Here is an 18,880-nt window from a genome sequence, read left to right on the forward strand (position 1 = left end):
TCACCTCATAATATCCTCTTAAACCCTTCTCCTTAGCCTCCTCTAACTTTATCTCTGACAATGGGTGCAAGGAGCTCTTGAACCTCTTTGTCACAAAGATTGAGACCATTGTTTCTGCTGCCTCTCTTCATTTCCAGTCCGTTCACAAACTTGGTGTCACATTTGGTCCCGAAATGAGCTTCCAACCTTATATTTGTGCCCCCACTAAGCCTACCTATTTCCATTTCTGCAACATTGTCTGACTTTATCTCCATCTCACATTGCCTGCTGCTGAAACCCTCATTTGTGCCTTTTTTATCTCCAGACTCAAGTATTCAATTGCACTTTTGGCTGTTCTCCCAAATTGTACCCTACATAAACTTGAGATCATCCAATACTCTCCTGCCTTTGTCTTAAGTTGCTGAAAATGTAATTCCCCATCGACCTGACATGCATTGACTTCCGATCAGAGCACCATCTTGATTTTAACGTTCTCGATCCTTGTTTTCAAATCCCTCCATGGACTTGCCTCTCCTTATCTCTAATCTAATCTATCCCCATCTGCACTCCTTTCATTCTGGCCTCTTGCATACCCCCAATTTTAATTGCTCTACCTTTGCTTGCTGGGAGTAGGTTGCAGGCTCTGGAATAGAATTCCCAATCTCTCCGCTATCTCTAGCACGGTCGCACAGTGATTAGCATGGCTGCCTCACAGCACCAGGGATCCAAGTTCGCGTCCAGCCTTGGGTGACTGTGTGGAGTTTGCATGTTCTTCCCATGTCTGCTTGGGTTTTCTCCGGGGGCTTCGGTTTCCTCCCACAGTCTAAAGAGTTGCAGGTTAGGTGGATTGGCCATGATCAATGTATGGTGATAGGGTGGAGGAGTAGGCCCAGATAAAGTGCTTTTTAGGAGGGTCAGTGCAGACTAGATGGGCTGAATGGTCTCCTACACTAAAGGGATTCTATGGTTTATCCACCTCATTTTTCTCCTTTAAGACACTCCTTAAAGCATATCTCTTTGACCAACTCATGGTCATCTAACCTAATATCTCCTAACTTAGCCCGGTGTCATACTTTGTTTTATAATGCTCCTGTGAAGCACCGTGAGATATTTTAGACACTATACAAATGTAAGCTGTAGTTCCTTCTGTTATGGAAGAGGTGTTTTCAGAACCCCAAAATGTATCATGGAGTTCAACCAACCCCCACCTTTAATGGATTGTTGCTTTTGAAGCACTCTGCTTGTTCCCCAGGTGTAGTATTACAATTATGGACACGTGGTTTTTAAAATAAAACAATGTTTATTCCATGAACTTAAATTAACCTTTTAAATAAACATTGGATCTCTTAACACCCCTTACTTCAAAGATAACCCCAAAAATAATACAACACGACCCAATCTTGCAAACTGTTCCTTTACACATCCAAAAGACTTAACAAATCCTTCAAACAGAAGCACATTAGATTTATATTCAATACTGAGACCTTTTTACAATTCCAATTTCACTAAAGGATTGAGAGATAGTCCTTCATGGCAGAGATCACCAGCAATGCAGCTCACAGCCGCACCCAAGTTTTCTTCAAAACTGAAACTAAAACTCCCAAAAAGCAGAAGTGAGCTCAGCTCCCCCCTGTGACATCACTTCAGTAATATGATCAGCTTCATTTCTTAAAGGCACATTTCTTAAACATCCAATTCTTAAAGGCACTCTCAGATGACACGTCTAACCTTCCCCCTCAGCCACTGGGCCAAACATCTCCTGATGTTTTCCCTGCTCTTGCTCAGAACTTGCATCTTCCCCTTGTTTCTCTCCTATCATGCTACTTCTGAACTCAGCTTGCCCATGAGACACGACCCATTGTCCTCACAAATCACCACCATGTTTTCTACCCTTCATTCCAAATTCCTTGAACGCGTCATCACCTCCCCAATCTGTACCCAACTGTACCCAAAGTTCTATTTTGGAGTCCCTCCAATCAGGATTCTGCCCTTGCCAGAGCACTGAAACAGCCTTTATCAAAGTCACAGGTCACATCCTATGTGACTGTGACAAAGGTAAATCCTCCTCCTCAATCTATCAGCTGCATCAACTGACATTGTTGACCTCACATCCTCCTCCAACACCTCGCTACTGTCATCCAGCTGATGGGATGGTTCTTACCTGGTTCCATTCTTGTCTCTGGGCAGCACGGTGATGCAGTGGTTAGCACTGCTGCCTCACGGCGCCGAGGACCCGGGTTCGATCCCGGCCCCGAGTCGCTGTCTGTATGGAGTTTGCACATTCTCCCCATGTCTGCATGGGCCTCACCTCCACAACCCAAAAAGATGTGCATAGTAGGTGAATTGGCCTTGATAAATTGCCCCTTAATTGAGGGGAAAAAAGAATTGGGCACTCTAAATTTATCATTTTAAAAAATTCTTGTCTCTCTAATCAGAGCCAAATAATCACCTGTAATGGCTTTCTTTTTCCTTCCTGTGCTCTTCCCTCTCCTGTCGCTCAATGATCTACTCATTATCCCTTTCTGGCTAAGACAGCTGGCCTGTAATGCAGAACAAGACAGCAGCGCGGGTTCTATTCCCGTTCCAGCCTCCCCGAACAGGCGCCAGAATGTGGCGACTAGGGGCTTTTCACAGTAACTTAATTAAAGCCTGCGTGTGACAATAAGTGATTATTATTATTATTTTCTTATCTACATGTTGCCCCTCAGCAACACTATCCAAAAATGCACAAGGGTTCCACATGCACCCTGATGACACTCAGCTCAACCTTACCACCAGCTCTCCTCGACCCCTTCAATGTCTATGCTTTGTCACTCTGCTTTATGACTTCCAGCGCAGATGAACAGAAGTGTCAGTGAACTAACTATTGCAATGACTGAAGCCATTGTCTCCCATCCAAGTACAAACCTGGCCTGAGTCTGCTTAGCTTCCGAGATCAGACGGGATCTGGCGTTTTCAGACTAGTATGGCCATAGGCGACTGAAGCCATTGTCTTCGCTCCCGGCTGTTGTTGAAGGATGTTACTGGAGCCAAACTTTACTCAGTCTTATGCTATAAGCATACATCACCACACAAAACCACACTACAGTTTTAGTAATGTCTCTTTACTTGTTCTGCATACGGGGAAGCACAATTAATATACAACTAACATCTGCCACAATCATCTCTCCCTATCCAGCGACTCCATTTCTCTCCCTGGTAACTGTCTGTGACTGAATCAGACTGTACACAACCTTGATGCCCCTATGACTCCAGAATGAGCTTCTGACCACACAACCACTGCCTCACAAAGGCCACCTACGTCCTCCTCCACAACGTTGCCCAAATCTGTCCCTGTCTGAACTCTATCTGCTGCTGAAAGCTTCATCCATGCCTTTGTCACCACTAAAATTGACTATTCCAATGACCGCCTGACGGGCATCCCTTCTTCCACCCTGTGTAAACTTAAGCTCATCCAAAACTTATTGCCTTTTGTTACGGGTATAGGGTGGATACGTGGGTTTGAGTAGGGTGATAATTGCTCGGCACAACATCGGGGCCGAAGGGCCTGTTCTGTGCTGTACTGTTCTATCTATCTATCTAAACTGGTTGATTTCTTGTGGATCTCTAGGAATTAACCCTTTGTCAGCTGTATCTAATTTTGCAGCAATACCACAATGCCGATTAACATAAGAACCCCCAGGGCGGCATGTGATGCAGTGGTTAGCACTGGGACTGAGGCACTGAGGACAAGGGTTCAAATCCCGGCCCTGGGTCACTGTCCATCTGGAGTTTGCACATTCTCCCGATGTCTGCATGGATTTCACCCCCACAATCCAAAGATGTGCAGGTTAGGTGGATTGGCCATGCTAAATTGGCCCTTAATTGGGGAAAAAGTAATTGGGTACTCTAAATTTAAAAAAAACGAAAAGTATTCCCTCCATAAAGATGAATGTCCTAAAATGATACAGTGCACTCAGGATACAGGCTGGAAGATGTTACAGACAGAATAGCATATGACTGGAATTTGTTACATATAGAGCAATATAGAAGCTCGAGTCATTGTTTACAGTGTAGCGCACAGATTGGAGCGCAGAGTAAAACCTGCAGAGTAATGTGCAGAAAGGTCTGCAATAATATGCTTGGGTTTGGGACAGAAATGAAGTGAACAAGAATAGACAATAAGGCAAATGTGATTGTGTTCAGTGACTGAAACTGGAGTGTACTGTTCCATGTGACTTCAGCTGCACTCAACACTGGGTTATGTGTCACTGCATGTTCCAGAGGAGCAGAGCATCGTACATACATTATATATACATGCGCAACCTTTACAATATATAGAGCAATTAAAATTTGCGTTTATGTAACTGTTAAAGAAGGCAAACATCCCAAGGTGCTTCACAGGAATGCGATTCAATAAGAAAGGAGACATGAGAAGAGATAACTAAAAGTTTGATTCAAATTGAAGGTAAATTCCCCAATCTTGTATCTCCAACAAAAAGCTAAAGTTCAAGGATGCAGAGACTGGAGGTATCTGAAAGTAGCATTCAAGAATCCATTCCCTCACCCACTCTCCCCTCAAATGTAGCTTCTTGTCAAGAGTATCAAGTGACTTAATTCATCCTCAACATATGGTTTCCCACTTATTTGCATTGGATGTACATGGACAGTTTGTATACTGTATATAGACACATACTCTTTCTTACACTATAGATAGACATACATGTTGCAGACATTATATACAAATTATAAAACCCTTGTAATTTGCTGTATTTCTGTTTAATAAACATAAAATCACCCATTGTTCATAAACAGACAGCCAAACAGCAGTAATGACGTAGGAACATAGTTTATTGCAAAAGGACTGGAGTATAAAAGTAGCAAAGTATTGTTGCAATTGTATAGGGTGTTGGTGAGACCACATCTGGAGTATTGGGTCCAGTTTTGGTCTCCTTATTTGAGGAAGGATGTGGTGGCATTGGAGGCAGTTTGGAGGAGGTTCACCAGATTGATTCCGGGGACGAAAGAGTTGACCTATTAAGCAGTTTGGGCTTATACTCACTGGAGTTTACAAGGATGAGAGAGGATATGATTAAGGTATGTAAAATACTAAAAGGGATTGATAAAGTAAAAGTAGACCAAATATTCCCCCTGGTAATGCAATCTAGAATGAGTGGTCACAGATATAGGTTGAGAGGCAATAGATTTAGAACTGAGATGAGGAGGAACTACTTGCAGAGGGTGGTGAATTGGTAGAACTAGGGCGGTGGAATCTGACTCATTAAATGGTTTCAAGAAGGAGATAGATATATTTCTGATTTTTAAAAAAGGGTTAAAGGGATATAGGGAACAGGTGGGGAGGTGACTTTGAGACCAGGAAGAGATCAGCGATGATCTAAATGAATGGTGGAGCAGGCTCGAAGGGCTGAATTGCCCACCTTCTGCTCCTATGTTCTGAGATATTTATGTTCCTATGTCGATAAACAGACAGCCAATCAGCAGTAACAACAGGACAACCAATCAGCAGGACCAATTCTACACCAGGTGTGGCGAAGTGAAAATCATACTGCATAGTGCCTGTTGGATGCAGCAATTGTAGAGGGGGGGGGGGGCTTTAAAATATTAGCTTAAATGATTCTTGAAAATGACTGAATTTGTAGAAATATGAGGAAGTTATAATTGTTTGAATACTGTCCATAGCTGTCTCAAATGTTAAAAATAATGTACCACAAGTTCTGACATGATCTGATATGAAAGGTACAGTCGACAAGATTGAAACAGTATCATAGCTGAGACCAGACAATCATAGAATTTACAGTGCAGAAGGAGGCCATTCAGCCCATCAAGTCTGCACCAGCTCTTGGAAAGAGCACCCTACCCAAGGTCAACACCTCCACCCTCTCCCCATATCCCAGTAACCCCATCCAACACTAAGGTCAATTTTGGACACTAAGGGCAATTTATCATGGCCAATCCACCTAACCGGCACATCTTTGGACTGTGGGAGGAAACCGGAGCAACCGGAGGAAACCCACGCACACATGGGGAGGATGTGCAGACTTCGCACAGACAGTGACCCAAGCCGGAATCGAACCTGGGACCCTGGAGCTGTGAAGCAATTGTGCTATCCACAATGCTACTGTGCTGCCCCCTAAGAGACGTGACATAGGGAGTTTGAACACGGGACATAAGTCATGGGACACTTAATAAATTTGGGATAATTGATTAATGTCTCATTAACCAATCACCTGTTAAGTGACTAACACTTTCCTGAACGATCAAGGGTGCCTCAGCGAGAATTAGAACCAATGAAACTAAGTAAGGGGCTAAACCTAGATAAGGGTCCCCTTAAGAATGTGATCTGTCTAACTGATTAGAAAAAAATTATAGCCGTCGGAGAATAAACATTTTAACAAAGGCCTTTGTTGAAATGACTTTTAATTTTGAAATCTGAAGTCACTTTTATCTTGAAGTTTTTGCTTCTACTTGTTCAAGGACATTTCAAGAGACACAGAAAGCATTTTCCAGTTAATTTCGTGTGAATGTACCAAAATGTGTGTTTTTTAATAAGTTAGAGTAGCCAATAAATTTTTCCAATTAAGAGGCAATTTAGCGTGGCCAATCCACCGACCCTGCACACCTTTAGTTTGTGGGGGTGAAACCCACGCAAACATGGGGAGAATAGGGGGAATAGCCTCAAAATAAGGGGAAGTAGATTTAGGACTGAGTTGAGGAGGAACTTCTTCACCCAAAGGATTGTGAATCTATGGAATTTCTTGCCCGGTGAAGTAGTTGAGGCTCCTTCATTAAAGTTTTAAAGATAAGGATAGATCGTTTTTTGAAGAATAAAGGGATTAAGGGTTATTGTGTTCGGGCCGGAAAGTGGAGATGAGTCCACAAAAGATCAGCCATGATCTCATTGAATGGCGGAGCAGGCCCGAGAGGCCAGGTGGCCTACTCCTGCTCCTAGTTCTTATGTTCTTAATATGCAAACTCCACACGGACAGTGACCCAGAGCCGGGATCGAACCTGGCACCTCGGCTCTGTGAGGCAGCAGTAGTAACCACTGCACCACCATCTTGCTGCCCCCCAAAATGTGTTTCTAAGAAATAAAAGGATCTTGCATTCATTCAACTGGACTAACTTATCTATGAACAAGAGATAAGACGAATCTTACTGTACCTTAACATCCTTACAAACATTTGGTGACCAATTGTCCTTGTACTAGGTTAGGTGGTGCAATCAAGCAGAATCGTAATGATGTGAAAAAAGTTGGGAAACAAAAATTCTAAGTATAATTGAAACATGTCAAGTATGGAAAATAACATCACATTCCCATGTCCAGACAGAAAATATCATTAGATCTGATAGGCGGCCATTGCAATTTCTATTGCACATCAAAACTAGTCAAGCTGACAAATAGTACAGACAGATAAATGCCACACGGTGCTGAGTTATCAGACATTCACGGAAGACTCTCTTAGTCCTTGGTGGCTGTTCTGTGGATACTCGTAAGTAAATCTAGATTAGTGCAGCACAGAAAGAAGCCATTCACGGCATTATACCTGTGCCATCCCTTTGAAAGAGTTGCCCAATTAGTCCCCGTCCTAGCCAGAATAAAATCGGAGAATGGTAACAGTACAGCAGGAGGCCATTCTACTCTTTTCAACTAGCTCTGCAAATGTTTCCTCTTTAAATATTCATGCAATTCCTTTTGGAAATGTATTGTTAAATCTGCTTACACCTCCCTTGCACATATTGTATTCTAGATCATATAAACTTAGTGTCAAAAAAAATGTCCTGATCTCCCCCGTTTCTTTTACCAATTGTATCAAAATCTGCATGTCCTCGGTGTCGACCCTCCTGCCAGTGGAAGCCATTTCTTCCCATCGACACTATCAAAACCCTTCATAATTCTGAACACCTCTGCTCAATCCCTTAAACCTGTTGACTGGAAGGAAAGCAATCCCTGTCAAATGGTCAAATTATTTAGCCAGATTTGCAGTGACATAAATTGGGTCTGTAGTTTCCTGTATATGTCGTTGTCACCCATTTTGAATATGGATATCCCATCAACATGTTCTCCCAATGTCAGTCACTGTCATAATGATTGAAACAAAGCAGGTGTAAAATATCAGAGCTTTGGTTGAGCAATCTCCTGATTTCCAACACGCACTAGCCAATGGGGTCATACATAGAATATATGATCAGGAAAGATATTCTTCTGCAAAAGAGCAGTGTTCGGTTCTCTCTCTCTTGCAACACTATGGGAAGATGTAGCCTGTTTGGAGACTAATCCTTCATTTTAATTTCTCCTTGTTTTCTTTTCAGCCACTACTGCTGACCGGTTTTACAGAATAGATCGAGCGCAGGTAAGAACAGACTCCCAAGTGACGACTAACATGCTAGTTTCTGTTGATTTAACAGCTTCCCTGATTGTGACTACCCAAGTATTTTTCTCACCTGCCCCCTGCTGAACTAAAGACAAGGGGGAGTTATGCAGAATGACACTAACTCAGTAGCATACTGGTCCTCAGTAAATTTCCAGGTTTGTCTACCTTTGGCTAATTGTATAGGTCTGCCTGGAGTGAAATACCAGGTAGAGAAATCCACACTGTTTCACATGCTGCCTTTTCATCAGAATGCTCCTGGGTTTGAGTCTACACGGAGGGTGTTCTTTTTCCTATTTCTATGCCTATTTTACTTCTATTAACATCGCCTGAGGCTGCCCCTACCTTCCATCTGCCACTGCTTTTGCTACTTTGACATGTGATGATTTTAGTGCTGTTCTGACTGGCTTACCAAACCCGACATAAATGTCACTTCATTTGAAATTCTGTTGCCCCCCCCCCCCCCCGCAGTTCCATGCAAGGTTCCACTCACCCATCAGCTCATCATCAATCTTGCTGAGTTACATATGGCCTGGTGACTCAACACCTCAGATTAAAGTCTCTCCATGTTTAAAAAAACTCTACACAACCTTGCCTCACTCTATGCCTACAGAGCTCCAAATTCAAGTTGCTGTTGTTCTCCGATTATCTTTAAAGTATGTTCCTTGGTCAGAGTGCAAAGAACTTTACTCTGCATTCAACCCATTTCATACCCAACCTGGAGGGAATTCCCTTCTGATTTTGTACAGGGGAAGCTTACATTGCATTATATCCAAAGTTACAGTTGACCGTGGATTGTTTGGGTTTGTCACTCGGTATCTGACCTATTCTTATCCCTGAGCTTAAAAAACACACTATACACTTAGCCTGGTTGAGAATGTGGCAAGCATTTGAACACAGCCTGCATTCCAATTACTGTACCGCCTTTCCTGATGATCTTCGACTTGGGTTGCCAACTCTGGTTGGACATGTCCCTGGAGGCTTTCTCAACAACCTTCCATCTCTAAACACCTCATCCAGTTAAACATCCTTGTCTTTTCTCTCTCCCAGTGGGAGATTAAGCTTTAATTGCTGGAGACCTCAGGACAACCCTGGGGAATGTCAACTGACTCCTGATTGACCAGGTCTTAAATTAGACAATGGTCACGTGGCACTGCACAGCACTGGCATCTTGGAGCGTAAATAATACCAGTCACCCATCAAGACTAGCACCTACTGGCTGACCATGTTTCTCATAGCTGTTAAACTTGCTGTTGGATTTTCTCAGTCTATAATGAAATTACTGTGTGACAATGATGCTAGTAGATTCACTTACCTTCTAGGTGTTTTGACTCCGGAATTTCAAATAGAGCCAGTAATGTTTAAGATGTGTTTTGCCGCACCCAAAATAATGCTTTTCAGTTTTTCTGCAAGTTGTTGTCAGTTTACAATGTACTTAAAAGCTGAATAGTTGATGATTAAATAGTGATGCTCATTTTGTACAAATAATTCAAATCTAATTGCTTGTAGATCTGATTGTTATTTTTGTGCTTATCCCCAAGTGTCTTTGTGACACAGCGGATTGGCAGGGATGGATAGAGTAATGTGTGGGCAAATAATCAGTTCAGGTAGCACGTTCTCCTCCAGGGTGGCTCTGGTTAGCTGATATTTTTGTTTTCAGGTTTCGATTGCAGAGCTGAACATTCTGAATTTGTGACTCCTTCCAGCAATGTCTTTTCAAGAGGGTTGCTCTGCAGGCTGCTGGTGTTGTTAGTCACCTCAGTTTGATTTTGAGAAGCAGTTCTTTTCCCACAGCAGAGAAACACCAGCACATGTTCTTCTTCCACTCATTTCTTCCAGTGGCTGAGATGTGCTACCTGAGAAGCAGTTTCAACAATAACTTTAAAGACGAAACTGGCTTTGACAAAATTCGCCAGGCAACAGTAAAAATAAGATAATTGGATCGATCTTTCAAAAGAGCTGGCTGAAATTATGTCTTCTGCGCTTCTATGAAATCTGTGCAGAGCAGCAACCACTAAAAATGTCCTTGATCCTCTTTTCCACACCAGAGAATATGGCTGCCTGTGCCCCTTAAGTGTTTTTATAGCTCTCAAGGGCAGTACTCTCTCTGGAGACTGCACCTTCAGACAGAGACAGCAGCAGCTAGTCTTATTTATTGAGTCAATCCTCAGTGGAGCGTTGGGTCAGCGATACCAAGGTCAATAGGGTATGAGAGAATGTCTTGGAGACAGATGGTAACAGCAATCTGGAGACCCCCTATCATTTATTGTGATGTCTCAATTTTCTGAAAGCCTCTCCTGCTGTGAGATGAGTATCATCTGAAAAGGCAAAACTCCTCTTCCTGGGTTCTGTGGTCTAGAACCTGCAACTCTGACCCCCACATCTAATCCATAAGTAGAATTCGCCCAAGTATATCAATTTCTACTAATTTGCTCGTAGCTGAAAGTATTTCATTGGATCCGAAGAGTTTCGGTGCATGTTAACAATGTGATCTGACATGAGCTGGAATTTCCGTGAGACCGGAATATTCTGCCAGTGGGAATGGCTGGAAGAGTCCAGTCATTATAGTTTTTTAAAAATGTATTTTATTACAAACATGTATCAAAGCAGGATACAGCAAATAAACACCCCGGGAAACATACTTTCCAAAAATCAATTATACAGTCTGTACAAATTTTCCTCTTTTTCAACCCCCTGCGACGAGCAGCTCCTCAAACACGGTCACAAACACACCCACCCTTTCTCAAACCCCCCTGCTGAGCCCCTTCTTCTCCAACCGCAGAAAGTCGTACAGGTCACCCAACCAAGCCACTACCCCCAGTGCGATGCTGACCGCCACTCCAGCAAAATTCGCTGCCGTACAATCAGAGAGGCGAAGGCCATGACATCGGCCTTCCTCTTCTCCATGAACTCAGGCTTCTCTGAAACCCCAAATATCGCCACCAAAGAGTCTGGGTCCACCGCCACCTCCACGACCCTGGCTAAGACCACGAACACTCCCGCCCAGAATCTTCCCAATTTTTCGCAACGCCTCACCCTCATCTGCTACCCCTGAAAGAACCCACTCATTCTCGCCCGAGTCATATGCAGCACCTTAAACTATATCAGGCTCATCCTTGCACAAGAGGAGGTCCCATTTATCCTTCGTAGTGCCTCACTCCATACTCTCCAATTGATCTCCCCTCCCACTCCGCTTCCCATTTCTCCTTGATTTTCATCACCTGCTCACCTCCCTGCTCCCCCAGTCACTTGTATATATCCCCAGTTTTTCCCTCCCCTGCCACATCCCGAAGCAGCAGTCTCTCCAGCATGTGTATCCTGGCAACCTAGGGAACCCCCTCCAGACCTTTCGCGCAAAGTCCCTAACCTGTAGATACCTGAACTCGGCAGCTGTACCCCTCCCCCTTAGCTCCTCCAGACTGACAAACCCTTCCTCCAAATACAGATCTCTCGCCTTGACCAGTCCCACTTCCCTCCACCCCCTGTATACACTATCCATCTCTCCTCTCCTTCCTCCTCCCCCCCTCCCCCCGGCTCAAATCCTCCCCCCCCCCTCCCCCCGGCTCAAATCCCCCCCCCCCCCCAAAAATCCATGATTCTCGCACAGTGGCATTAGCACCGACATCTCTTCCAATCTGAAATGCCTCCTCAGCTGATTCTATATCTTCACTGTGGACTGCACCACTGGGCTCCCTGAATACCTACTCGGAGCCATTGGCAACCTGCAGTCACCATAGCCCTCAAACTGGACCCTTCACAAGATTCCTCCCAGTTATTATGTTAATAGAAGTTTTTTCACTCTGGTTCTTGGTGGCAACAATCTTGGATTTCTCTAGCACTTTTAATACAATCACCACAGTGTGGAAGAAGGCCATACTACCCATAGGGTCTGCACTGGCCCTCTCAAAGTCCCACTCTCCTGCCTTATCCCTGTACATTCTTTTACTTCAGATAGCAACCCTTTTGAATACCTCAATCAAGGTATTTTTTTAAATAATTCTCAAAGTGCTTCACTAGAGTATGATTCAAGCCAAACATTGACACTGAGCCAAAGCAGGAGATATTAGGACAGGTGCCCAAAAACCTTTTAACGGGGTAGACTCTCAGGAGCATCTTAATGGAGGACAAAGAGGTGGAGATGTTTACGTGTTTTAAGACTGACAGCCAATTAGAAAAGGAAGATACCAGAACCAATCTGAGGAATTGTTTTATTCACTGAGTGAAACGTTACTTCCAAACTTGACTGGCTCCATGTCAGTTAGGGTTCCTTTAATCTGTTCAACTAACCATCCAGTCAATGTCTTCCAGCTGTTTATGCTTAACCTCAATCAATTGATTCAATTGACATTAGAGAATTTCATTTTACTCTCCTGTTTAAAGTGCACAATCGCTGCGAATTAGACATTTTCGATTGGGCAGACACCAGGACAGATGTTAGGGCCCATTCTGACGTCCATCAGTAAACGACTCAGTAAGACTGGCTGAGATTACTTCTCATAGTAATACATATTATAGCTGTATGTTTGACAGTCTGGTCATCAGGTGCAGGGCTCTCCCTCATGTAGGGTTCCAGTTTATGGATTCAAACTCAATTTTCTCCAATTTCTGTACAGCACACTTGACCTCAGTTGTCTTACAGGTCAATAGAGTGGAGCCAGGGTACCTGAGCCACAGGAAATGGGGGGCAATATCGCAAAGCACAAGAACGAGGGATATAATGGCATTGACGTCCTTTCCAACATTATCTGAAATCTGAGAGCAAGTCAACAACTTGCCACCTTAATTGGGCTGAGGACTGTGAAGCAATGTAATGCTGAGGGAGACTTAGAGAGAGCAGGAGAAACTAGCAGGACCAAACCCAGCAAAGTGCGACTACAGCTATGGTGAAAAGTACATTGTAAATCATGCAAGGGACTGGCAGTCTGGACACTGAAGGGGTAAGTGATAGCAGTTCCTGGGAAATAGAACAATGATGCAATAAAAGTAAAGGTCGATTAAGACAGATCTATATCAGATCATTTCCTTTATTAATGGTGTAGAAAATCGGAATAGAGTATAATAGCAAAGAAATTATTGTGAATCTTCAATATTGTGTTCAATTCTGGGAATCCCATCTTAGCAAGGTCCTGGAAAGGATCTTCAAGAATGGCCTTCCTCTGTGCTATATCATTCTATAATTCTATGAATGATTAGCAGTTGCAATGACTCGTTAGGGCAGAATTCAGTTTATCTGGACTAGTGTTCAGCTGTCCGACGTGGTTCGGTGGGTAACATTCTCGCTTCTCAGCCAGAAGGCTGTGGGTTCAAGTTTCACTCCAGAGTCTTGAGGACAAAAGTCAAGGCTGCCATTTCAGTGCAGTATCGAGGGAGTGCTGCAGTATGACTTTCGGTCGAGACATTTTACCAAGACTGTGTGCTCCCGCGAATGCACATACAAGGTGTGTCATGGCACTATCCGAAGAAGAACAGGACAGTTTTCAATTTTTAGAAAAGCAGATTGTCAGCTCGTGTATTTCATTGCTGTTTGTGAGAGCAAATTGCTGCTGCACTTGCTGAGATTACAACAATCACTGTACTTCAAAAGTCCTTCATTGGCTATTAAGCACTTTGGAATGACCTGCGGTTGTGAAGGGCACTATCTCAATGTCTGTAATTCTTTCCTTTTAGGCACACTTATGAGCTTGAATGATTATTTCCTCCGCATTTCCTTTCAGGAGCACTTGCATTACGTGACTGACATTTCCCAAGATGAACTCTTCATCCTGGACCCAGAACTTGTGATCACAGAGACCGTGGGGACATCCCCAGGAATGCCTGATTTGGTTGACTCACCTTGTTCCTTTACCTTTCCATCCTGCTCCTCTTCACCGCCATTGTCTCCTGTTCCAAGGTAAGAGAACTGAACAGTTCCCTGCTGAATGTATAAGACCTTAATTCCTTGTAGATGCCATTAATTAGTTTATTTTCCCCCAGGGATGCTGTGTCTGCTTGTATACTGCATACATCTGAATAAGGGCAATGCTTGTATTGGGGAGAAAGACCGGGTGACTAGATTGGGAACATTGGATATAGTGAGAAACGTTCAGAATCAGAACTCTGCATGCTGTGAAAACATAAATTCCTTTATTCTCCTTCTTGCCTCCCAAACTGGTATAAGATATGGTGGACAAATTGCATAATCTAACTTCCAAAATACTAAATTCCTCTCTCTTAGGCACCGGGATTGGGATATACCATGTGCTGTAGTTATTGTAAAGAAACTAAGTTTCTTTGAACTACTCGGTGTGAACTTATAAAACTGGACTTATAAAGCTGGTGATGAAGATGGGATTCAAACTCACGCTGCAAAGCACCTTGATCATATTTGATCCAGGCGACCAATTTTTCGAAGTATACAGTTCTCACCAGCCGACTCTGATACCTCAGCGACCCCATAACAGGGCTCCAAAGGGGAGATAACTGTGGCCGTGAACACAGATTTTATTTCCCCAGCAAATGCGGGCGGGGGGGGGGGGGGGGGGGGGGGGGATTGAAAAAAACGTCTTGAGCGGGAGCTGGCAAATGTGCGGTCACTTACTCCATGGTCGCCACCGGAAGTTGGGTGGACGTCTTTTATGAGTAGGATATTGTCATTGAACTCCAGTTCTTCATCCGAGATGATATCTAAATTGCATTGTGCTCGTGAATGGTGTTTTCAGTACTTTAAATAGTGACATGTTTCGTGTGATGATTTGCGAACCATGCTCAGCAGTGATCATTGATGCTTTTATGTTGGTCACAACAAATGGCTCAATGTCACAGGGCGCTGTTTGCTTTCTAACATGACAATCATGTTTCAAAAGCACTTTATCTCCTGGCTTTAGTGGTTTGGTTCTAAATTTCATGTTTTGCTCTACATTTACTTTCATACAATCCTTCTGTTCTTGTTCACGTATGTGTTGACCACTTGCTCCATGGGTAGCTCTGGAAGAACGTGTGCACAAAGGATGTGCAAGGACAAGTGTAGCTGGAGGTTTTCCAGTAATCAAGTGAGGAATGTCTGCTTGTGGTGAGGCAGATGTAACTTTCTCCGTAGCTGGGAATCTGTTGCTGTCACCAGTGACAATAAGCAGGTGTTCATGAAGAGGAAAGTCTTCAATCCATGACCCTGGAGGTCGTTCAAACAACTCGAGTGGATCACAAAGATTTGACCGTGCTGTTGCTTGACATGGCAAACACTGATTGATGTGATATTCTACCATCCAATCAATTCCTGTGAACCATATCTTTTTCCAAGGAGTTGTTTGGTTGTAGTTTCCTGGTGATGTTTATGTGCCATTTGCATAATACGTTCCCTCAATGACTGCAGAATGACAAGACAGTCGCTGTGTAATACCAGATCGGGTGTGGTTGTAAAGAAAAGCTCACTTTGAACATTGTGAATAATAATAATCTTTATTATTGTCACAAGTAGGCTTGCATTAACACTGCAATAAAGTTATTGTGAAAAGCCCCTAGTCACCACACACCGGCGCCTGTTGGGTACACTGAGGGAGAATTCATAATGCCCAATTCACCGAACAAGCACATCTTTTAGGACTTGTGGGAGGAAACCGGAGCACTCTGAGGAAGCCCACGCAGACACACGGAGAATGTGCAGACTCTGCACAGACAGTAACCCAAGCGGAAATCGAACCTGGGACCCTGGCGCTGTGCAGCAACAGTGCTAGCCACTGTGCTACCGTGCCACCCGAAAAAATAACTAACAGAGAGTGCTTTTGATCCATTGACCTCTGGGTTATGGGCCCAGCAGGCTTCCACTGCGCCACTCTGAAGATCTTATGGTTTATTTCTGCAGTCAACCTGGCAGGTTGATTCAAAAGTCTGCTTTAAGAACTCTCAGTTTGCAGCAGTGACATTTTCTGGTAGCTTTTTCAAATTACAAACCACTCAGTTTTGATGAGAGTGGTTTCAAAAGAAAGAGAGGTGGGGAAGGCTGTTGTGCCTGTGGCAATCTCTCTCTGACAAGTCTAAATCAAGTGTCTCTTCACATCCAAGAGCTGGATCATGTGATCTGTCCCTGAGAGCTCCATAGACCATGTGTTTCCATAAAAGAAGCTTATGCCCTTTTCAGTTTGCCGATATCAGTAAAGCAATCATCATATGACTCGAGGATGTTTCCGGTATGCATAAGAACTGTGTATGTAACTGTGGTCATGTACAGATCTAGTACTCTGTGAAAACTAATAAGCGTGTCACATCCTCCAAATATGGCAGAATAAACATTCATTCTAGTCTGTACGAATGAGACTGGTGTTTCAAAGGGGCTTATTAGGGGCTGGTTTAGCACAGTGGGCTAAACAACTGGCTTGTAATGCAGAACAAGGCAGCAGCGCGGGTTCAGTTCCCATTCCGGCCTCCCTGAACAGGTGCTGGAATGTGGCGACTAGGGGCTTTTCACAGTAACTTCATTGATGCCTACATGTGACAAAAGCGATTATTATTCTTATTAAAGATTCCAAGAACATTCAGTGATTTGTCGTTGTGGTGAGGGAAAACATTTATATTCCCTGTTTGCAGAGAATGGGGAAGTCCTGAAGTTTATTCAATGTTTTGCCTCCTATGACATTGACAGATGCTCGTGTATCTTTGAGAACATTGACCTCCGAGCAGCCAAGGGGGATTGTTACAAATGACTTTTTGCTGTGTCTGAAAGAAAGCACAAAGGTATATTCAGGGTCATCCGCCTCTACCTTGGCTACGTCCTCATGCCCTTTTGTTATGGTACGTGGCACCCTTCTGTTGGTATTCGTCTTCGTCATCGAGTTCGATGATAAGCACCAAACGTGGACAAAGTGGTTGAGTTTTCCGCAGGCTTCATATGGTTTACCAGCAGCAGTCCAGTGTGGGTAAGCACCACTACAGTGGAAGTATTGTTTGGACAAGTCTCAACTCTGAGACTGCTGCTGTTGCTTTACAGGTGGTTTCCTGGTACGTGAGCCATGAATAATCTTCACAGGAGTTGAAGTTGAATTTGGTTGTTAGTGTTGGCAACCTCAACTTCAGTAGCTCTGGACTTTCAAAGCGAGAGTGATCTTGCTAACTCCAGCAGCTCTGACTGCCTTCTGTCTACCTTGTCTTTTTTTTGGCGCAGCTGACTATCATAGAATCAGAGTTACAGAATTGTTACTGCGCAGAAGACCATTCAGCCCATCGTGTCCAGAACTATTTCTACGGGATATATTAATGCAATTCTCCTGTCTTCTCCCAGTATCCCTGCATGATCTTCCTTATTGAATGACAGGTAACAAATTCCCTTTTGAATGCCTTGGCTGAAGCTGCCTCCACCACACTCTCAGGCAGTGTATTCCAGACCCTAACCATTCACCGTGTGAAAAAGTTTTTCCTCATATTGATTTTGCTTCTTTTACCAATTACTTTAAACCTGTGCTCTCGATTCTCGATGTCTTCATGAGTGGGAACAGTTTCTCTCTATTTACTCTGCCCAGACCCCTCATGATTTGAATACTTCTATCAAATCTCCTGTTCGCCTGCTTTTCTCCCAAGGAAAGCAGTTCGAAACTTTTCAGTCTATCTTAATAACTGTAGTTTCTGATTCCTGGAACCATACTTGTAAATCTTTTCTGCACTCTCTCCAATGCATTCACATCTTTCCTAAAGTGCGGTCCCCAGAGCATCATAAACTCCAGGTGAGGCCAATTTAGTGTCTTATTCAAGTTCAGCGTAACCACCTTGCTCTTGTACTCTATGCCCCTTTTAATAAAGCCCAGGATGCTGTCTACTTTGAGAAAAGCAAATTACTGTGGATGCTGTTAACCTGCATACTTTATTGACTGTTCGTTCAACCTGTTCTGCCACCTGCAGTGTGTATGCACATATACACCCATGTCCTGCTGCCCCTTGAGATATGTACCCTTACATTTTGGTAGGAGATAAAATACAAAAGAATCACCTCATGTTTTTATGCACTGAGCTTCAACTGCCACCAACTTGCCCAACTCCTTTGATGTTCCACACTATACTCAAAGTTTACAATGCTTCCAAGTATTTTATCGCCCACAGATTTTGAAATTGTGCCCTTGTTCACCCAGGTTGTGGATCAGCATTTTTATTAGTGTCACAAGTAGGCTTACATTAGCACTGCAATGAAGTTACTGTGAACACCCCTAGTCACCACACTTGGGCGCCTGTTCGAGTCCACAAAGGGAGAATTCAGAATGTTCAATTCACCTCACCAGCTCGTCTTGCGGACTTATGGGAGGAAACCGGAGCACCAGGAGGAAACCCACGCAGACAGAGGGAGAAAGTGCAAACTCCGCACAGACAGTGACCCAAGTGGGAATCGAACCTGGGACCCTGGCGTTGTGAAGCAACAGTGCTAACCACTGTGCTACTGTGCCTCATTAGTATATATCAGGACCATCAAGGGTCCCCAATACTGACCCCCGAGAACTCCACTACAAACCTTCCTCCAGCCCAACTAGAGAGACAACTCTCGATTATTTGTTGTGATTTCCCACTTCGACGTGTTC

General features: G+C 43.7%; 1 protein-coding gene across 7 annotated transcripts in view; it reads left to right on the forward strand.

Moving 5' to 3' along the window:
• dgkza (diacylglycerol kinase, zeta a) overlaps positions 1–18,880 on the forward strand; it is a 922,143-nt gene that overhangs the window by 721,495 nt on the left and 181,768 nt on the right. For all 7 annotated transcript variants that reach the window (XM_038807436.1, XM_038807432.1, XM_038807431.1 and 4 more), the window contains 2 exons: positions 8,290–8,330; positions 14,063–14,238. In XM_038807436.1, the coding sequence (XP_038663364.1) occupies positions 8,290–8,330; positions 14,063–14,238 (217 nt within the window). The remainder of the gene's footprint in view (positions 1–8,289; positions 8,331–14,062; positions 14,239–18,880) is intronic.

This window comes from Scyliorhinus canicula, chromosome 9 (assembly GCF_902713615.1).
Source record: "Scyliorhinus canicula chromosome 9, sScyCan1.1, whole genome shotgun sequence".
Classification (NCBI taxonomy): domain Eukaryota; kingdom Metazoa; phylum Chordata; class Chondrichthyes; order Carcharhiniformes; family Scyliorhinidae; genus Scyliorhinus; species Scyliorhinus canicula.